The following is a 22740-nucleotide window of genomic DNA, read 5'->3' as shown; positions in this document are numbered from 1 at the left end:
CTTCGCTTCCCCCTTCGTCTCATTCTTCCTCGACTTTTTTTCCTGCCTCCCGCTTTCCTCTCTCAACCGCCGTTCCTTCCCCCTCCGTTTTCGCTCGCCCCCCTTTATTTCGCAGTTTTCGCTTCTTTTTTTTTTTTCCTCTCTCTACGGCGAGGTCTGCCCTCGCCTACTCTCGCGGTGGTGTCGGCCTCTCTTGATTTTGTTTTTCCTCCTCCGCCTCCTTCCTCCTGGATGTCTTTCTGCTTCCCCGTTCGCTTCGCGTCCTTTCTCGCCAGGCTCTCTTTTTATTCGCTTTTTCTACCCGCGGCCTTTCGCGAGGGGGCTCGCCTTTGGCGCGGCGGTGCGTCGTTGGTTTGCAGCAGCGGGATCCGCTTTTCTGGCCCCCCTCTCTCTCCTTTGTCTCTTTCGGAAGGGCGGTGAGGGGGGAACCAAAAAGAAGAGACGAGGGGGGATGGGTGGTAGGGAGGGCACGGCCAGGTTGCTTGGGAAAGGGGGTTCTCAGCCGGGCTGGTGGGCAAGCCGGCAGAGACGAGGGAGGAAAAGTGCTGCTGCTGCCTGCTCGTGCGGGGGGAGATTGCGGTGCTGCTCTGCTGGGCGACGGCGTTTTCAAGCTGGAGTCTGCCGACGAAGCGACTGACTCGCCGCTCGCCGAGCGGCGCGTTCTCAAACGCAGTGACAAGGGCGGCTACATGTACTATCACATCGAGAAGTAAGTACCACACGTGGCACTGAACGCGGTGTTGTCACTTAGCGCGCCTTGGCTGCGATAACGGGCTGCGGCTAGAGGTGCGCGTGCGCGCGCGCCATGGCCGCTTTCTAGTGGTTGCAGCGGCGGAGAGTTTCTTCTCGCGCCGCAAGAGGGCGCGAGTCGTTGCTAGCCTTTGTAAGTAACGGGCTTGATTTGTAAGTGGCGTATGCATCGTGTGCCTTTATTGCTTACTTCTGTGGTAGCCGCCTAGGCTCTTTGTTTTCCACTGTCCGTTTAAAGTGAAGCTCACGAACGGACTTATTGTCATTCCTGTCTATGGCATCTCCTAAGCATAAAGTTTCGCTCGTTTCTTAGTTCTAGCATTGTTCTGAATAAGCTAAGCTTCTCCAGAACAGAGCACGCATAGATATTGCTCGTATGCTGGCTCGAATATTGAGTGGATTCTGGTTCTCATCTTGCTAGTGTGGATAAGTGGTCTGCCGCATGCAAATATTACTCGCAAGATTGACGGTGCTTTTAGATACGGCTCAAACTTTTATTTTTATTAATTTACCCTCAAGGGCACGGGGATTACAGAGGGAAGTGGGTAAAAACACAAACAAAAAGACACGAAAATTCAGTGAGTAAACATTGCAATGAGTATATTTCCAACACGCTAATACTTATGGCTAATGCATCGCGAAAACGTTTATTGTCGCCGGTTGGTTGATGCCATATCAGAGGGAAGGTTGTTCCACTCAGTTGTTGTGCGTGGTAGAAAATATTCGGAAAATGTTTTGCATTTACAAAATGGAATGCCTGTCTTTTGTCGAATGATGACTGCGATGGGGCATATATTGCGATGATAAAAATAAATGTGTCGTTAAGAACGCTATGGTACCATAGTGTACGAAGTTCAAACGGCATAAATTTCGACGTGCTGTTAGGGACAGGAGCGAAAGGCTGGCTTTCATGGCTGTTATGCTAGCATTGCGACTGCAGTTTGGGAGAATAAAACGAGCCGAATTATTCTGAATAAGTTCCAGGACAGGGATTAGTTTTGCATGCTTAGGATCCCATACTTTGATCGGCATGGCGCACGTGTGTAGCGCGGGATTGCGACAGAGGCTCACTGTTTAGAATACGAGTAAGGTATAGTTGGCGTCAATTGTTTACGGAGCTCCCAAGAGCGCAAACCCAGATAAGACTCCGTGCATCTGGCGTAGCATGACTGCAGCTTACTTGTGAGCGTTCACTTGGGACACAGCAATGGGGTGCTTCTCTGCCAGCATGACGCAGCGGTGTCCAGATCGTACCAACTGAGTATTACCGACACTATATTTATTATTTCATGGCTGGCATGGCTCACGAGTGGAGACATTGCTCTGCCCCTCCGCCGAGATTGAAAGTACGCACACGTGCATTACGCCCTCACACATGCATACTGCCCTTTTCCCCACTGGAGATGAGTTGGACACCCCCAGAGACACTCAGTATTGATAACAGGCAGCTTTACGAAGACTAGATAAACTTATCAGTCCTCAGACTGCGCGCATGACACACCAGAAAACGGTGGTAAAAAATCCTTGAACAAAGGGTGTCGTTAGAGAGCCAACGTTTCGACGAGTGGTCTTGTCTTCGAGGCAACAACTGCTTACCTTAGCGCGCGTATGTGTTTGCTTGGGAGAGAGACGGGAAATATAGAAGAGAAAATGAAGGTCAAAGTTTTTTTTTTAAATTTCGCGCCAATATCTCTGCACATGATCGTCAGCGCGACGTCACGAATTTCAGTTCAGTGTTTTCTCGTGCTTTGGCCACATTGGCTCAATGAAATTTCCTGAAACTTGGTACGTTATGAAAAATGTTCGTTTTTTTTTTCTTTGTCTCGAAACAGCGGCGTATAGGTCGTGTTGGACACCATAGTGGTATTCACTTAACAAAATGCGTTGCTGGGCTAGTTGGTTCATAATCTTCAAAATTGGATAGCGCGAAATCGACCAGAGCGCCTGTCCTGTGCATCTGTGTTCCTTCGTAGTCCTGGTCGATTTCGTGCTATTCAATATTGAAGATAGTGGTATTCACCCCCGAGCAACCCTGCGCTCCCGCACCATACCCGCGCGGCATGCCGGGAAAGCCCTGCTTCCGGGTGTTCCGTGCCGCTAAGGTGGCACCCTAGTGCCGCCATGTCGCCTGTGTGTGCCTATGCGCGATATTTAGTTCAGCCGTCTTTTGCGCCCGCCATCCGATATCATGATTAATGACCCCGTATTTGGATGCAGCAATCGCACAAAGTTGAATGGTGACGCACGTGAGAACGGCTAAATTTTATTCATTGGTGAACGTTATTCGCAGCCAATGAGCCGTATACAGTCTGGAGGTACACAGTAAAGTACTCAACGTTGGACTGTGCATATTTACACATGCGCGATACATTGTGAGCTAAAATGAGACGCACACGCTTTTGTTTTTCTCGCTAAAGTGGACTTCTGGCTGCGAGTTTTTGTACACTTGCATCAAAGCACAGGTGACTTGTAACCTTGGTCTCGTGAAATAATTTAACTCCCTAGAAATAAATTTTCATCGCGATCGCTGTGGGTGAGTTAATCACGTCGAAATTTCAATCTCGTTCGTATTCGACTGCAATCGAAAGTACTCCGTGTAGCGGTGCTTTTACATGCATTACTTCGTAACCGCTGTTGACACCGCTGCTTCAACCACGTTCGTAGAGAATCCAACTGCCACCACATTGTTTGGTACGCTCGCCTTTCGCGCTTGCAGCTGAAATATAAGTTCAACGCTAAAGATTATCTTATACTTCGCGCACAACGACGCAGTCGCCGTAACTTTTCAGCAAGGGTTCCTGGATAAACCCACTCTTCCAAAGATTTCTTGGCATTCAGTTGTTCATGCGTCACAAAACTGGCAGCGTGCACCAAGTGCTCCTTTATGTCTGAAAGTTCCACCTTCGGTGCGAGTGCGATGTCGAATGAGGCTTCCTTGCTCGTCAGAATAAGTGGGTCAACGCCACCGCTGAGAGCCACTTTGACCGTGTATCGCTGTTTCGCATCGGTGTCCAATTTGAGCACTTGGCACGCTCAAGCGAGCCAAGTGCTCATAGCTCATGACTGCAGCAGCTTCACAACCGCTAAATGTGATACTTTTTGAGCCAAATAAATTAGAGCAAGATGAATTTGAAGATATACAGCTTGTAGGCAGCGGATGGTGAATGCACCGGTCAGGACGAACGGCCTCCAAAATGGCGGCCACGTGGTTGCCAGCACAGCCGGCGCACTTTCCGCTATCGCTTCCGCCAACCTGACGTCACATGAATACAACCATCACTGTGATTTCATAGTTTTCAAGGTAATTGTTTTATTTTTTCGCGCCCCTGTGTGGCGCAGTGGGGAAATTTACATATATTTACATGAACTAACAGGGACGGTTGGGGAGGTTGGTGTAAATTCATATTTGGAGGAAGCGCGAAAGAACCACAACACAGAGAAACGAAAGGGACAGGACGACGCGCGTCGTCTCTCTGTCTTGTGTTTTTTCTGCGTTTTCTTCAATTATATTTACTTGTAGAAGCAATTGCGGCGAAGTGAGAAATGGTCAGGCTGGAGCCTGTCCATTTCTCACTTCGCCGGTGCCGAGCTCTATCTCCCTCACAGAGGGTGACCCCTACTGCCTTGTGACAATATCTACCGACAGGAAATTACGCAGGCATGAGCGGACGCCGTTAAAATTCATGGCGTCAAGACAACTTAGTGCTATGTCCCTTTACAGGGACACTTTAATGGATTTCACATAATGCGTTTGATTCAGTTGACACACCAGCAGACACGAAGGTACTGCGTAATCAACGAGTACAGGAAGCATACGTGGATATTACAGGAAATATCATACACACTCCGCGAGTGTAAAAATACTGATCACGATACGAGTCAGGCAAGGCGGTACAGTCTCTCCAACGCTATTCACCGCGTGCTTGAAAGACGTATTCAATCTATCAGAGTAGGGAGGACTAGAAATTATAATCACCGGCATCTGTATTTCAGCGCAACCTGTTCTATTAGGATGACATGGTTCTGTTCAGCTATGCTAGAGCGGAGGACTTGGAACAGATGATTGTGTGCAAAGTGTAAAGGTATACATTTTGATACTGATATGCAGAACACCAAGACAATGTTAGCTAGTCTGACAATAGCAGGAGAACGCATGATTGCTAGTCAGCCTCTAGAAAGTGTGTTAGAGTGCATTTATATAGGCCATTTACTCAATGGGGACCCCGATAATGAGGAGGAAACTTACGGTATAATAAAGATGGTTCTAGCGCATGCGGCAGGCATATTCAAGCCATGAAAAGTGCATATCGGTGTACTAGGTTACTAACACATTGATTTAGATAAATATTCGTGAACAAGGGTTGTCCCTGAAGCTATCTGGTAATAACAATAATTGTTGGGATTTTACGTCCCCAAACCACGATATGATTATGAAGTACGCCGTAGTGGAGGGCTCCGGAAATTTTGACCATCTGGTGTTCTTTAACGCGCCATCGAAGTGCGGCCATCGCGGCCGGGATTCGATCCCGCGACCTTCCGGTCAGCAGTCGTGTACCATTACTCGACTGCACTCACAGAAAAGATCGAGTAAAAAGGGCGTATTTTTGTCCCACAGCAATAATCGTCATTTATTTTGCCTTCCTTTCCTTGCATTATCGCAGAAAGTGCCGCGCGCCCGCCACTTTCTGGTCACGAACGGCATGTGCGCTATCAGCGTGACAGCATTCTTGGTAGGAAAGTGGCCAGCGCAGAGTTTTCAAGAAAGGAAACGCAAGCAAGTCAGATGACGATTATCGTTGTGGAACAAAAAGATCGCCCTTTTTACTCGATCTTTTCTGTGAATGTGCTGACTAGGGGGTGAGAAACTTTGGCTCCCCCTAATGGAGAACCCTACACACGCCTGTGGACGTAACAGAGGCTTACGATGAACCTCCCGCGGGCGTATCGTCTGCAAGGGTGTCGGCGCGGCGCAAGGCCTTGGTTTCGATATGTAGGCCGTTTCAGAAGTACAACAGAGTGCGTGGCCTCCGAGAGGGCGACGCGCCATGGCGTTTGCCTACTGCGCACTATTTGTATTTCTGTCGGATTCTGAAATCGTGCGCGAACTGCTGTTGTTTGTGGCTGTAATTTACGGGGATCGGTAAACTGTAACCAATTTTACCAGTTATGTTTAAACAAATTGCTGCATTTCAAAACGTCGCTAAGTTTATCGATGTACGAAATCGCAAAATTGGCAACACTGCTCCCTTTGGAAAAAGATTGGCTTCTGCGTCTGTTGCCTGGCCGATTGGTACGAGTAAATTATTATACCGAACGGTTTGCGTTTTGCAGGTTACGACAATGCCTCACAGATTCAGCTAAGGCACCACTTGGTGTATGTAGAATTTTGCAGAGCATTTTTCGCTACTCAGTTTATTCGTCGTTGTGGTAATGCAGCTTGTCGCAGTAAAAATAAACGGCATTTTTATACGTTATCGAAACAGGGTACAGACAGCATGTATGCTTGTGAGAAAGTAGAATGAATTGTGGAAGGCATGGTCTTCTCGGCTAAACGTACGCTTTGCTGCACGGAGAATCGACGATCGGGCTGTTCAGATTAGTGCTGCCACAACGTGGAGCAGCAGAGAACTATCGCCCGGTCGCTTCTACACGGCGCTTGATTCAAAAGAACTGCAATGATGGAGGTTGGCATCGCGTGAAAAACTAACGTCAAAATAGTAGGTCACTTTGTGTGACACCTCGCGGAATAGATGGCAGGCCCCTATATATGATATGGTTAGTGTAGTTACGCTATGTATAGTCGGCGTGCTTGGGCGTGACTCTGAAGAGCTTATGGAAGCGTTCATAACCAGCGCCATCCTACTTGTCGTACTTCGGCATCTTTCCGTTTCTCCCCCCCCCCCCCCCTTTTTTTGTTTTCTCTCTATCTTTCCCGCACTTACATTATGTCAGCAATGTAGTGAGTGATGGGGCTTAATTATAAGCGTTACATTGAAGGCTCATCCATAACGACTCTGACGCTACTTTCTTTACGTAGTGTTCCTTTTTTTTTTTTCTAACCATGTCTTGCGGATAGCGTTAACTAAGTTTTACGTTGAGTGGGGCCGTACACGTGGCATCGAAAACAGCGAGTTAGACAAGCGAATGCAAACGTTTTAGTTTTAGCTGAGCGAATGCAAACGTATTACTTCGTTTGCCAACCGGTTGTCACATTCTGCGCTCGTTGCTTTCGTCCGATTGAAGCTTCTTGTATCTGCGCTTTCGCTCCGTCTTTTGTTCTTTTATTGGGAGACTGGAGTGATCTCACGTTATCCCTTCTGTGCTTTCCTTCTTGCCTTTCCATCTCTCGGGAAAACCCAGCTCGGCTCTCAGGTGAGTAATCATCCTTTGAGTATTTTTCTCTCTTTCTGTCCTGCTACTCAATGGCGGACTATAATTTGTAGAGGAGCCACTCTGAAGAGTGGACGCGTATTTGTGACACTTGCCGCACTATTGTGTTCTCGACATGAGGGTATCACGGTGAAGCGTAGAAATGGGTGCGTTATTGCCGTCTGCCTCAACCGAGGGCACGGCAGGGTTTCGAGCACTGCGATCGATACGAGGGGATGGGAGCTTTTCACTTCGTTACCGCGCGCGGGGTCGTTGCTTGCTTCTTCCCAAGTTTAGGAGGAGCGGGTATAACGCGTTAAAAAGAAAGAAAGAAAGAAAAGAAAAAAGGTGAGTGAGAAGCTCTGGCAAGAAAGAGATTTGATGTTCGGTGCATTTTTTTACCCGTCTCTAAAATAGCGCACGTGGAAGGAATGCTTGTGTGGAACACGCATAGCAACAGAAAGACGGTTGTTGATTCTCGCTACGTTCAGTATTTCTCTTCCACCTTAGCTGCTGGTCGCCGGAGATACCTACAAAGTGCTCCCTAACTCCCCTTTATCGTTTTTTCATAAAAAGAGAGCGAAAGCCAAAAAAAGAAAGAAAGAGCAACATTTCGACGCATCGTTGGAAACGCCCATGACAGCGGTTGCCCTATGCGAGATTCGGACGTGAACGAGGTGTTGTCGATTACATTGAATACAAGCAGAACCTGTGAAGGCCAGAACTGTCTATTTATTTCTTAACTTATACTTCAAGACAACGTTTTATTGATTTGCTATAGCGTTAACTGTAAAGCGTTTCCTTTAAGGTCGGTGGCAGGAATATATGTCATTAACGTTTTTGTAAGTTAAACGGAAACACCTTCTTTCTTCTTTAGGTGCAATAAATTACAATCGAAAAGGAGCAGAGTTTTATTTCTTTTATTTTTTCATAATAAGCAATTGACTAATGCATCATTTGTATCCGTAATCGAAGGGTTTTAATGCCTGTCTATCTGCTATGTGCAGTAGTTACGGGCGAGCTTGCTCACTTGGTGTGTCTCGCTAGAGGAAAAAAAAATCTTGAACGGGTTATGTAAAACACATCAGTAAGTTCGCAGGATACTGTACAACAGGCGTAAGTTGCAGAATTTGTTACAGCTGTGGTCGCTTCTCTGTGCGGCACACAGGCGGTCGCGTCAGTCAGATATTAATTGAGCGCGAAAGGTCGTCAGCCGGACGAACACCGTCTTAAGCGTTCGCTGCACTGTCAGGATGGTTCATTTACTCCAAAATTTGTTGACAGTACAGCTTTAATCAGACATTCACGGGAACGATGAAGCGCGTTTTGTGTTTGAGGCTTGCGTGACAACGGAAATACAGTCGTCGTCTTTGTGAAAGGGAATACGCGAGCACGTTACAAATAGCCTGGTCGTCCCGATGGGGGGGGGGGGGGGGTGATTCTTAAAAGGAAGAAGGAAATGAAAATGAAAATTGGGTGTGGAGTGCACGATAACTGTCTCTCAAGTGAGGACACCTCAACCGATACACTCTGTTGATAAACCGTACGCGAACGGGCAAACGGCAGAACCAGGTGGGACGATCATGCTGCCCGTTATTCGCAGTGTTTACTCCACGCTTTCTTTCCGAAACTGTGACTGATACATAGTGCGTCCTGCTCGAATTCAAATAAAGTAGTTTTTTGCCCGCGGGTATGCCGCAAGAAGGATGGCGATAAAAGAAACGTTTGGCACGGGAGTGCAAGCAAGAAGACGTAGCGGTGTCTCAGTCTCCCTTTGTTTCGGCTTTTCGCAGCGGTGATGCGCACCATGTGACTGGCGGGCTCGCGCGTTCTGTTCCGTGAAGATGACGATAGTACGTGCGTCGAACAATTTTCGATTATCTCAAGTAAAGTTGAAATGTCATACTTGAACAGTTGTCTCTCGCGTAGGCCCGCGCGTGTATCTTACTGACGACGGGTGGCGCTGTCATTCCTGCAGATAAGTTTTGGGTCTGCTTTCTTTTCCTTTTATGTGCGCCCTTGTGATTTGATAATCGGGGTCCGCGTTGTCCATTTTTCTTCGTCTGTTATATGTATCTGCACCGCCGTACTTTTTTCTATGACTTAATCCCTCAAAATTCTGCCGTTCTGCGAGTACTCTGTGAAGCTCAGCGCTTTACAGTTGCTATATATTATAGACCCGGATGAATCGCATCCGGCATGCCCCGTGAAATGCTGAAAAAAAAAAACCGCCCGTAATTAATTTCCTGCCATCAACGTCAAATGTTGTCTTCGTCATGGTACCAAAGCAGCGCCCGTTCGATCATGTGTAAAAATCTGAGGTTCTTAATGTGGTCATTTCGCAGGATTTTTTTTGTCGTCAGTGTAGTGCACCCTGTACAATACGTCAAGAATACAAAAAAAAAAAAGAAGGAACGAAACATACGAAGGGTGTATTGTGTGTTTCTTGTTCCCATTTTTTTTCAGCGTCCTCGTACTAATTGCGCTAAACTGAAAAAAAAAATAAATTATGGCCAATATTCGATGCAACCGTTTAGATTAAATAGACACAGACCCTGCCAGGGTGGGCTTATATACGGACATGCGCTACGTGGTCTTGCCTCCTAAGTCTAGTGCTCAAAGCTACGTTGTCTGTTATATCTTAATCCTCGTCAGTAATGGTTGTATTTAATTGATTACTGAAAAAAAATAAGCAATTGAATTATAGTGAGCGTTAGTTCGTAAAAAATGTAATCAATTTGCCAGGAAATGTGCCTCATTACAAGTAATTCGTTACATACAAGTCTATAGTGTCTTCATGGAACCTACTACGAAACCACGCGAAAAAGACGCATATACAAAATGCGCGGAGAAGCTCATGCATAATTTGCCGGCCGTTCGTTAAATATTCGAGGGAAATTTCTGCAGTGGACTAGTTGGTTAGGTATAATGAATCTATTGTAAACACACACACACACTGTTACGAGCGGGTATTCGGATCCATCCCACCGCTGCAACCAGTTGTTACGAGCGGCGACGTTGGCCGACGCGGACCCGTGGGGTAGCGTGGAGCTGAGCGGCGGGAGACGTACCGCAGGCCCAGGGATGTCCAGAGCAGCAGGAAGCCGAGGCAGAGAGACCGACGTTGAGGAAAACTTAACAGAAGTTTATTTACAACATCCCAGAGGACAGGATCGTCAGAGCGACATCTAGTCCGACCGATCCGTCCCGAGCAGACGCTCTGCTGCTCCTTAAATACGCTTCAATACAAAGACAGGGAAACTCCTTATGCGGCAAACGTCCAATCACAAACGTGCATGCCTTTGGAGCTGCACAACTATAGCTCCTTATGCGGCAAATGTCCAATCACAAACGTGCATGCCTTTGGAGGGTCCGTCTCTTCGGCACATAGGTCACCGTCCCCAGGATGGCACTCCAGAGACCACTGCCCTTTCACTCTTCACGTCCGACCAGTTCGGAAGGGGGGGGGGGGGGACAATGCCACCTGGGTTCTGATAATCCCTTTACGAACAAAAGCACCAACCTTAGCCAAAAGCACACTCGATGCAAATACGCGTTCCACGGAGGGGTCCCGCGTGTAGCAGCCAGCTTCCCGCCGAAGCGCTCAGTTCAGGGAAAAGGCAGCAGGTGTAGGTGTCTAATCCGTTCCCCGAAGTGAGGGGGTTGGGGGGAGTCCAAGAAGCAGGAAAACTCGTTTGGAGACAGCTGGCCCAGGACCCTCGCATTTGCTTTGTAACAGCTTCCCCGGCGGCAGGCTGAGACCTCGACGTACAAAGGTCAATCACCTTTGTGGGGAGAGGTCGATGAAGACAAGGCTGATGTGCTGAAGCCGTACACACCGCGATGCTGCTCTGCTACATTCCTCCGCCACCTCCGGTGATCTCGAACATCTGGTAGCGTCGTCCAAGTTCGGAGAAAAAGCTTCTCGCTCTGCTGGCCAACATTCCCTCTCGAAAGACAGCACCTGTGTCAACCACGCGAGAACCACAACCGCCAAGCAGGCAAGCGCCCGTACTCTCTCCCTGAGACCCACCAGGCTTTTACTCCAAACAAAATGACCTGTTCTCAATTACAATAGCAGCAGCAATTCCAACAACCAAACCTGAAATAGGCTGCTCAAATCCACAAACACATGTCGTGATGAAGCACGACCACAACAACAACAAAAAAAAAGCAATTGTAAACCTGTCACAAAAAAATTTGAACCTAATTACACAAGCCAGAGTACCCGATGCCATCAAGTTCCCTGAATCGCACACAACCCTAGCCTTCGGCTAAAACCCTTTTACTCATTGCACTTGGCAAATGAGTACTACATTAAGAAAACAAAACGCTGCAAACTAAATACGAAATAAAACTGAAAATCAAACTCACGCGCTTAACACAAAACGAAATAAACTGAAAATCAAACTCACGCGTTTAACACAAAACAAGGAGAAACTAAAATTACACTGACGCGCATACTAACACGTAACGCAAAACAGATCAGTAGTACGTTAAACAGAGGCTTTTAACATTCCGCCTTCATCTCTGTAAACCACTACGAACAGCTCTCCTCTACTCGAGCGCTAAAAGCTATGTTTCCAGCTGTCGAAACAAAACTACTTAAAACGGAGGCTTTCAACTCAGCCTACATCTCCGTAAAACAATTTACAGCTCTTTACACTATAGCGTTAACGGTCATGAAAAGAAACATTAACAAAACAAACAAATAACCAAACAAACATCTCAAAGTCTGCTACAATGAGGAGGAAAGTGACAAATTACAAAATTTCACTCCTCAATTCGTTAGTACACATTAACACACTAACTTCTTTCAAGATGTCAATTCATCTTTATGCTGCGGTTATCCCAGGGTGTCTCCAAACGCGCCCTTTCAGACGAACTCTGGGGAGACGCGCATGCCACAGATTTCGAGGGGTCCGGTCTCGACAAATGAACAAAGAACAAACCTGTCCGACGCGCTCAGTAGCGGCGACTTTTGACCCGCGGCCTCTTGATTCTGACAAAGGGCATCGCTTGCCCATTGTGCCCCTCCGGGTTAAGCCGTCAGCCTTTAGCCACGGTGGGGGACAGCCTTTGTCACGATTCCGGCGTACGCGACATCTCGCAGCGCTCCTGCCTCGACTAGGCCGTAAAAAGGATGAGACCAGGCGAAGATTTCGGCATCTGAATTTCACTGAAATTCTTTTCTTCGCGGCGCGCCTCACGTCCGATCTAGATTTCCGCGGGACTCTCAAGTTGGAACTTGTACTAGCACGCCTTTTTAGGATTTCAGGCCTAGCCTTTATCTTGGCGTCTCGAAGAATACGGTCGTCGCGTTTGGCTAGCGCTTTAGCACGCTTACCGCCACTGGTCTCTTTTGCGTTCGCCTTTCGTTTGCGTCGGCGCCTTTTTCTCACCGAACGGCTCGCAGCGCTCATAGTCTCGGCACTAGTACTCTCAAGTGCGCTGCCTTCGACATTCGCTGCCAACACTTTAGGCGGCTGAACTGACTTGTCTTCTGGGCCGTTACTAGGTATCTCTGAGTCTGACCTAACGGTAGTCCCGACACTCTCTAAGTCAGCCAGCTCGCCCTGAGATGTCTCTTCAGCTTCGGGCGTGCTATCGCTTTCGTGGATAGCCCCTTTTCTCTGGCCTTCAAAGTCGGCCTCCTGCTCTTCGCGCCTTTGACACTCTTCAATCTCACGCGCTTTGCGTAGCGCCTCTGTCTCTCGCGCCACACGAAGTGCTTCTTGTTCTCGCGCTTCCTCATCTAGCGCTTTTCGACGCGATTCATCCTCACGCGCCTTGCGGAGCGCCTCGGCCTCTTGCGCCACGCGAAGTGCTTCTTGTTCTCGCGCTCTGTGACGCGCTTCCTCCTCTAGTGCCCTGGCGTCCTCAAGCGCCTTACTACGGGCTTCGGCCTCTAACGCCTGGCGACAGTTCTCAGCTTCAAGCGCTTTACAGCGCGCGTCGTCCTCAAGCGCTTCAGCGCTGACTTTGTTGCCCCGACTTTCGCAGTCAGCAGGACCTGAAACACCTAAGTGGCGCAACAAGGAATCTTTGGCCTTATCAAAGTCTTGCGCTTCCTCCGTGGATAAGCGCTCCAAAACGCATGCAATTTGGCGTGGCAGCAACGTGACAAGCCTCTCCAACCAAAGGTCTCGGTTAACACCAACATCTTCGCAGACCTTTTCAAACCTAACGAGAAAAGACACAATGTCCTCGTCTATCTCGAAAATCTTGAGTTGACATTGTGCCAGTTGCCACTTCATCGCCTGAATTTTATGATCAAGTGTTCTCATTTTGAGAGCATGTTCTCGCTCCCGAGCCTGCCTCTCTTCGCGCCTTTCGCGTTCCTCTGCCTCCCGCCTTTCACGCCTTTCGCGTTCCTCTGCCTCTCGCTTTTCGCGCTTAAGCCTCTCATTTCTTTCTTCCGCTTCGCGCCTTTCTTTTCTTTCTTCAGCCTCGCGCCTAAGCCTCTCATTTCTTTCTTCCGCTTCGCGCCTTTCTTTTCTTTCTTCAGCCTCGCGCCTAAGCCTCTCATTTCTTTCTTCCTCAATTAGCTCTAGACACTCTGAGAGCTCGTCGTCGTCTGCCTCAAGGTTCTCAATAGCCTCGATAATCTCTGGCTTTCTCATTTGTTCTCGAACATCCAAACCCAAACTTTTAGCTAACTCTAGCAAAAGCGGTTTTTTCAGTGCCTTCAGATTCATGGTTGCTGCAAGTGCTGCTAACTTCACTACTACTAAGACGCTACGTTCCCATGCACAGGTCAACGTAGAGTAGTTACCCAAAATTACCACCTTTCGAGACAAAGCCTGGTAAAATCTCAGTGAAGAAAAGTCAAGCACTCACCACACCCTGCAGCCATGATCTCGGCGGAGACGATCCCGATGCTGGCACGAGCTTGTTGCGACTTGTCGTGAGCAGAATCCCGTCGCTGCCATCCAGTTGTTACGAGTGCGTATTCGGCTCCATCCCACCGCTGCCACCAGTTGTTACGAGCGGGGACGTTGGCCGACGCGGACTCGTGGGGTAGCGTGGAGCTGAGTGGCAGGTGTCGTACCGCAGGCCCAGGGACGTCCGGAACAGCAGGAAGCCGAGGCAGAGAGACCGACGTAGAGGAAAACTTAACAGAAGTTTATTTACAACATCCCAGAGGACAGGATCGTCAGAGCGACATCTAGTCCGACCGATCCGTCCCGAGCAGACGCTCTGCTGCTCCTTAAATACGCTTCAATACAAAGACAGGGAAACTCCTTATGCGGCAAACGTCCAATCACAAACGTGCATGCCTTTGGAGCTGCACAACTATAGCTCCTTATGCGGCAAATGTCCAATCACAAACGTGCATGCCTTTGGAGGGTCCGTCTCTTCGGCACATAGGTCACCGTCCCCAGGATGGCACTCCAGAGACCACTGCCCTTTCACTCTTCACGTCCGACCAGTTCGGAAGGGGGGGGGGGACAATGCACCTGGGTTCTGATAATCCCTTTACGAACAAAAGCACCAACCTTAGCCAAAAGCACACTCGATGCAAATACGCGTTCCACGGAGGGGTCCCGCGTGTAGCAGCCAGCTTCCCGCCGAAGCGCTCAGTTCAGGGAAAAGGCAGCAGGTGTAGGTGTCTAATCCGTTCCCCGAAGTGAGGGGTTGGGGGGAGTCCAAGAAGCAGGAAAACTCGTTTGGAGACAGCTGGCCCAGGACCCTCGCATTTGCTTTGTAACAACACACACACACACACACACACACACACACACACACACACACACACACAACCACACACAACACACACACACACACACACACCACACACACACACACACACACACACACACACACACACACACACACACACACACACACACCACACACACACACACAACACACACACACACACACACACACACACACACACACACACAACACACACACACACACACACAAACACACACACACACACACACACACACCACACACACACACACCACACACACAACACACACACACACACACACACACACCACACACAACACACCACACACACACACCCACACACACACACACACACACACACACACACCACACACACACACACACCACACACACAACCACACACACACACACACACACACACAGCACACACACACACAGCACCACACACACACACACACACACACACACACACACACACACACACACACACACACACACACACACACACACACGAGGGGACAGGATTGGTGCGAGAAAACAAAATGTGGCACCGAGTGCAAAACCGCCGATTGTTTATTTTCAGAATAGGGAAGAGACAAAATGTAGCCTACTCGCATACTCTAAGCTGCCCACCCCAGCCTACTGGCGTCCTCATTTATTTGTCAATGATTAGGCTAATTTCTTACTTGCTGAGTGATAAAGGCCGTGCGATGGCATGCGAACAATAATACTGCGGGACCATCTTGATGTGCCGTGCATAGGCTTCGACAACTTCCCCTCTTTTTGGGTATCACCGAGCTGTCGTGTCTTTTTTTCCCCCTCCCCAGTCCCGCCCTGTTTTGCGCAACCAGTTTTAGTGTCTTCAACAGCTTCATTCGTGGTGGCATTCTATGTGCGCGCTTGCATTGCAGGTGCATGGAGAGCTTGGAGCCGAAGACGCCCAGCTGGACGGAGAACGACCTGCTGGTGCTGATCACCGAGTACTGGAAGCGGAAGGACATTCTGCGTGCCAAGGCCTCCGAGAGCGTGACAAACCTGCAGAAGCGCGAATGCTGGATCGAGATCACCGACGTGGTGAACGCGCGCTGCTTCACGCCGCACACCAAGAAGACCATGGACCAGCTGAAGCGCAAGTGGGAGAAGACCATCATGCTAGCCAAGAAGGCTGCGCTCAACATCCAGAAGCGATCCGGTATGGAGTATTATTCCGTGCGTAATTAGATTCCTACTGTGCGTTGTGCTTTGCTAGTAAAGGAATGGAGCCTGAGCTGTGAACGCAGCTGTTTCTGAGTGGGCGTGCTTTTTGACGCGACCAGGATTAGCTTGCCCTGTTAAGGTTCCTTCATGAGTTTGACTTAGTCTGCCCTCTGTAGAGCATTAGTTTTCGTGTTCCTACTTTGTCTCTGTTTCTTGTCATTTGGTTACTTATTCCCTTCTTTATATCATCTTCTACCTCTATTCCCACCTTCCTAAATAATAAGCAGGCGTTGTTCCCTCTCGGTAGCGGTTCTCTCTATTTGCCTCCTTGTCATTTGTATATGTGTTTATGCGTATACGTCTTGATATCAATATAATAGTAATCGCCAGTGCCACTTTATATATTCTGTCATTTGCAGGGTGACTTATTTTTTAAAGGAGGGAGCACGGACTTCGCGTTCTTGAGGTTTTCTTTTTCTTGCGTGAAGTGAGGGTCCTCGACCTCCAGACTAAAAAAAAAAATAAATAAAAGCCTATAAGCCTCAGCGCCTCCTAAATTTATTATGATAGCTTTAGTTTTTGTTTCTTAAGAGGTTTGGTGACGCCATGATGCAGAAGGTGGTCGCGTGAGAGCTGGACGTTTTCGCACTTTCTCGGTGGTCTTTTATCATCGGGCCATGTAATCTTGTTAGTATTTCTATTTTTGTCTTACCAGTCGTTTTTCTGCGAAGAGAGGACTTCCATTTCCAAAGTCGAAAGTGACGACACAGTACTCCTCTAACTGGGACCGAATAATCGAGGATTCAAGAATTAAAAAATGAACATTGATATAAACAGAGCGAGAACAGTTATGTACTGGCGTTTTCTCGCACCCTGAGTAAAAATCATAAAGAATAATAATTAAAAAAAAAACACGAGGGCTACTTCTGGCTCATGGTGTATTAATTTCATTTTTTTTCCCCACGAGTGCTTTACGTCTACTGCTGCGTTACAACTGCCACTCCTACTCCTACGTCCACATCGTTTCTTTCTTTATGTATGTTTCTTTCTTTCTTGCTTTTTTTCTTTTTTGGCCCTGTGTAAGTGCAAGTACACTTCAGAGTAACTGCGCTGGTCACGTGCCAGGAAGAGCAGCATTCGACAGGAGTCCGCCCGTCCAGTGAATTACACGACATGTGGCTAAGTGGCAATTTGTTGGCCTCGGTGCAGGTAATCTGTCAGACTTGGCCCCGGCCTACCAGCTGGCCTTGTCCATAGTCTGCGAGGATTTTCCGGCGTCCCTGGAATGCGCGAACGGCCTCGCCGCAGCAGATGTGCCCTCTCTCGCTGAGCCACCGAACGCTGGCGGATATATCGACGAAGTGTCCAGGTACGACTGTAGTATCAAAGGGGGAGAGGGGTGGCTTGTTTTGATGTGGTATTATTTTTGTACAAAAACTGTTTCATCAGTAAAATAAAAATGGATAAAACGATCGCGTATGCCAACGCGTAGAACACCACAGCGTGCAGGCACAAGCCAATTTTTTTTTTTTTTTTGTTCGTGCGAATGTGACGGAACTCCGTGTCATTCAGCGCTGCACATTGTGGTGGCTTAGACATCTCGTTGCCTTTTCTTTTTTTTTTTTACACTTGTATAATATGAAAAAAAAAAATGCTGTTAAAAATGTACAGAACTTGGACGATGACGTAATAGTGCAATATTTATTGGCATCCTGTCGAATTCCAGCCTTTATTTGCGGCTTTCCTGCGGATCTATGCGCGCATTGGTTGTGTAGGATGCTCCACATGGGTGATCGAGAGCGCGCTTTCGGCCGCCAGTCGGGCGTCGTAGACGCCCGAATGTATACGCACCGTTAGCAGATATGCGGTGGTACTTTGTTTTGCACATGATTCTTCACGTTGGTCTACCGATGGTTTATTCGCCACCGTCTGAAACCCGGCGCATGTAGAATACAATGAGCACGGGTACGTACACTCTTCCCGAACTGCTTTCATCGAAAGTGAGGCTTGATGACTATAACGCCCCTTCGCGTTGTTGTACTCACAGTGTGGTAGGCTGCCGTTGCACTCTCATTTGAGATGCAAACATAAACCATTAAGAATAACAAAATCAAGTATGGAATCCTGGTGGACACTTCATTCACGCACGCGTTGTCTAAACTGCCGTCTTGACGATATGCACCTGACAACAGCGGAGTATGATAGAAACGATGAATATAGGAAACACCGACAGTGCTTTCGTGTAATTTTCGACATGCTGTTAATGTAAATTCGCCAGACGTATTCATATAAATGCAAATGAGTGCACATACATCAGCATGTACTCGACTATCATCCGAGCCATCTGCATGAAAACAAATGACGGAATACGGCAGTGCTTTGCGTAGGCACACCGTTCATTGTGAATGCGCTTCCGCCAAATCGCGATTGTCGTATCCATAGGTCGGCAAACTCACTTATGAGTCGACTCACTCAGACTCAGATCAGGCCGTGAGTCCGGACTCACTCAGACTCATATCGGGCCGTGAGTCTGAGTCTGAGTGAGTCCGGGTGAGTAATATTTTGGTGAGTTTGAATCAGTAGGCAGGTAGGTAAACAACTTTATTCATTCATGAAATGATCATGTGAGGGGGTTGTGGACGGAAGTGGAAGCAGGACGACGATGGGCCCTCGGGCCGCTCTAGATGGCCGGACACGTCTGTGGTTCGGTGACCCCTGTGGCCCAGCCCACTGTCCGGAGCTGTAGCTCCGGTTGCTAGCTGTGCAGAGTAGCCTTGCCATCGCTCCTGGTGTTCTGACCTTTGCCCCGGGGGCTTGGGTTTGTTCGGGCAATTAAGAAAGACGTGATAAAAGTCGGCTCTGGAATGCGTTATAAGAGAGAGAAGGAAAGGAGTCGTGACTGTGGCCGTTTGGAGTCTGCGCCACAAAACCTGGTCACTTCTGGAAAAAGATTTGTGCGGAGTGAGTCCGGTTGAAGAATATTTTAGTGAGTCTGAGTCCGAGTGAGCCCTAAGCGCAAAATATATTTCTTGGGTGAGTCTGAGTGAGCTCCACTTTTTATTGCCGACTTACGGTCCTATCTGCTCATCTTCAGCATTACCATCAGCCTTATATCGGCTTACGTTTATACTCAAGTCTATTCACACATACCACAAACGCAGTAGCGTTCATGTGGGTATTTATTGATCAGAGGCGTGTGCCATGACACCCCCTCCCCCCGCAAACTCTTTTGAAGTTATCGATAACATTATCTCGTGTGAGACGCGTATTTCATAAAAATGTTCTTACTGTATTGAAACCACTGATAACTCATATTTGAAGGTACAAAATCCATAGGCGTATCGTAGAGCACCGATTATGTGAGATATTGGCGTTAAAGAGTATTGACACCATGATCGAAAAACCTAATTTTACTGTAGCCGACTCATGAATCGACTCACTCAGGCTCACTCAGGCTCAGGTCAAGCCGTGAGTCTGAGTCTGAGTGATTCCGGCTGAGTAATATGTTGGTGAGTCCGAGTGAGTCAGGTTGAGGAAAATTTTGGTGAGTCCGAGTCCGAGTGAGACCTCAGAGCAAAATATATTTCTTGAGTGAGTCTGAGAGAGCTCCAAGCTTTTTGCCGACCTACGGTCGTGTCTCAAGGGAACACGTAGATATTAGGCCTAGTTTTAGTATGGTCGGTACCGTAGTGAAACGACCGGCATGTTTTCTCCTTTGCAGCATGGTGATCACAGAGCTTGAGGAAGAGTCGTCGGGCGACGGGCCGCCTATTGCCAAGTGCGACAAGACGCAGCCGGTCAAGGCGGAGATGCTGAGCGAGGCTGCAGAGTGCGCCCCACACTCCTTGGGCAGCCGTGCGTTTCAGCCCATCCTGTCTGGCAGCAGCACCCAGGACGGCACCGCCGACGGCATCCACCAGCCACATCAAGACGTGACCGCCGATTTCGTCAGCAACTTCCGGAAACGCAAGTGGGAGCAAGACCTGGTGGAACTGCAGAAGGAAAAAGTGCGCCGCCAAATCCAGTACCACAAGGTCCAGCACGAGCTCCAGATGAGCGTTCTCCGGTCGCAGATGGAATTCTGGGAAATGAAGAAGTCCAAGCTGGCTGCCGAGATACGCCAGGGTGGCATTCCCACGTTGCCACCAACGTTGCCGACGGCGGATGCGTCGACCACGTAGTCTCTGCTGCCGTCACGTGTGTGATGTCGCGAAAGGACGCCCCCTGCAGTCATCTTCCGCGGCGTTGTGGGCTCCTACGTCAGGCTCCGATACACCAGTGCTCATCGAACGGCCATTTGACCAACCATCCAACGCACAAATCACATTCACCCGCGCGAGGCGTGTGCGCAAACATTCATTGATATATTATGTGCATGTGAAAAAAAGCTGTCTCGCTCAGCGATGCCAAGCTTGAGCCAGTCACCCGTCACGTCATCGTGTGTTGTGTCGCTCTGAATCGAAGCAAGCTATCGCTCGAGCTTTTATTCTAAATCGAAATGTTCACCACCAGGAGCAGAAATTCTAGAAATGAAGAACAGTGCCGAACGCTGGAATCAGACGCTGAAAGAGCGTTTTCTTTTTCATTTTTTTTTCGGCCGTGTCAAAAGAGGGAGCAAACTGGGGCAGCATTCTTGGGCGGTCACATTTGGATATACTTTCGCGAGATTTCACGAGAATAGCGCCGGACGCGTCTGCTTGTATGTACGAGTAACACTGTTTCCGGTGATCGCCCGACAATACCGCCCTTGCAATGTATTCAAGAAAATGAATTCTGCGCACCCTATAACTGCGACAGTACGCATGCAGTCAGAGCTTTTTTTATGGTCGAGTTGAAACTACGAGAGTATACGGAAACCACGTGACGTTCAGCACTAAAGTAACGTATGAATTGATAATATGTGGTTTTTAGTGGCGCAAGGACCAGGTGTGGCCTAAGAGCGCCATGGGTATATACCGTACGAATTCGAAACCAGAAATGGTCATAGATTGTTTACTATACGACTTTCATTTCCGTGGCAATGGACGCCTTGAAACAGAGTAAAAAAATTGCAGTGTTATTCGTTAAAGCATGCATAGTCACTAAGTGTAAACCTGCACCCATCAAGAAACGCCGGCTTGCACACTGGCCGAATACTTTCACGATCGCAGGTAATGCATCGCGACGAGGTGAACCTGCCTTCGCTGGTTAAATTCCAGCTACTATATAGTTTGTTATTTTGCTGTGTTAGTGATTAAAGTCACGGATTGATCGAAAACACTGATATCAGGAGTGAATGTTCTTCCTTTAGAACGTCTCCCCAGTTAATTGGGGAAAAGTGATGCAATGTAGAAATGCACGCTCTAAAGAGTCGCTGTTATTGACGTGACGTCCTTGCTGGAACATCACGTTTAACGCTTTGCAAAAATGTGGAGTATAATGAGCAGAAGAATGTAAAAGCTTTTTTTTGCACTCGCGGATAATTGACACGACACTCACAATAAACACCATTTAGATACTTAGGGAGCAAGATACTTTTTGATACTTTTAGATACTTTTTGAGCCGCGATCGTCAGCTGCCCTCTCACGCTTTCCCTCGCACGCAGAAGATACGACGCGTGGGGTGATGTTATCGCCCTTGGTCTTTACACGGAACGTCACGGCGACGGCAAAATGCGCCTGTTATGGCAATAAAAGTTTAAAGGACACCGAAGTAGTGATGCAGAACTATCGGTAAATTGACTATCGATAGTATCGATAGTTTCTTTGAAACTATCGAGAGTGCAGACAAACTATCGATAGTACTACTATCGACAAACTATCGATACTGCACTCGGCAGTACCATGGTAAATATTACTAGCGATATTACTGCCACGCGTGTTTATTGCTTTGTTTTGATGTAATCGGGTTTCACCCACAAAAACTGTTAGCAACGTTTGATGCAGACCACGCCGTAATGTTTGAGAGTCTTCACGATTGTTTGAGATCATTCTCTTACGGTTATGCGCGGGCGGGACGCGAATAGTCAAGTTTATTCGAGAGATTACGCCAGCACCAGCGATAACGCTGTAAGGTTTGATGACTGATGTATAAAAGACAACGCTTTCCACCGATGATCAGATTACTCGACGGCCGACGACTGTTCTCGCCGGTATCAGTGCGCAGACTGTATCGCTTGTATTTTTAGTATTGATTTTCTGGTCACAAGATCGCCCAAATAAAGAGCTCCATATTTCCCAGCCTTGTTGCAGCATTCTTCACCGCCACAACCATGTGACAATACTATCGATAGTGGTTAGAATAAGGATGCTGTTACGAGTCGGCCATATTGGCAAAATATTTGTGATAGCCTACTATCAGCTTCGCTTAATTTATGAGCAATTCTTGGCACAAGAAATAAATTATTTTTGCAGTGAAAAGGGCGGAATATGTCCGTCAGTAAATCAATAAATTCACATCCAAAAGCAACCAGTTACACCTTACAATTAACAAACTTAGTTCACGATATTTTTTGTATTTTGAAATCAAAAAGAGCAATATAAATTTGAAGCTGCGCAGCTCCACTACATGTAACCCCTTCCTTTCCGCTACAACTGAATAGTTTGACTTTATGGTCATGTGTCAGCAAAGCACTCAGGCGAAGAACACAAGTATGTCAACTTTCTTGCCCTTTAGCCTGTTCTTCCGACTCCCCTATGTACCGCGCGCGCGGGGAACCAAGTTTATTCTGCAATGAGTTCGTG

The 22740-nt window shown here is 48.0% G+C and overlaps 1 protein-coding gene across 2 annotated transcripts; it reads left to right on the top strand.

Annotated features, from left to right (window-relative positions):
• Window positions 1–322: 322 nt before the first annotated feature.
• Window positions 323–21509, top strand: LOC119373012 (uncharacterized). Of its 2 annotated transcripts, XM_037643177.2 has the most exons (5): window positions 6011–6040; window positions 7111–7122; window positions 15732–16012; window positions 17227–17386; window positions 19739–21509. In XM_037643177.2, exons 3-5 carry the CDS (start codon window positions 15736–15738, stop codon window positions 20196–20198), a joined length of 897 nt encoding a protein of 298 aa, XP_037499105.1. In that variant the 5' UTR covers window positions 6011–6040; window positions 7111–7122; window positions 15732–15735; the 3' UTR covers window positions 20199–21509. The 2 variants fall into 2 exon arrangements, with proteins under 2 accessions (XP_037499104.1, XP_037499105.1); XM_037643176.2 differs by lacking the exons at window positions 6011–6040; window positions 7111–7122 and adding an exon at window positions 323–709 and having other exon boundaries at window positions 19739–21506.
• The last annotated feature ends 1231 nt before the right edge of the window (window positions 21510–22740 follow it).

This window comes from Rhipicephalus sanguineus, chromosome 1, assembly GCF_013339695.2.
Source record: "Rhipicephalus sanguineus isolate Rsan-2018 chromosome 1, BIME_Rsan_1.4, whole genome shotgun sequence".
In the NCBI taxonomy this organism is placed as follows: domain Eukaryota; kingdom Metazoa; phylum Arthropoda; class Arachnida; order Ixodida; family Ixodidae; genus Rhipicephalus; species Rhipicephalus sanguineus.
Note: the sequence above shows the minus strand (reverse complement) of the source record. Positions and strands in the feature narration are given on the sequence as shown.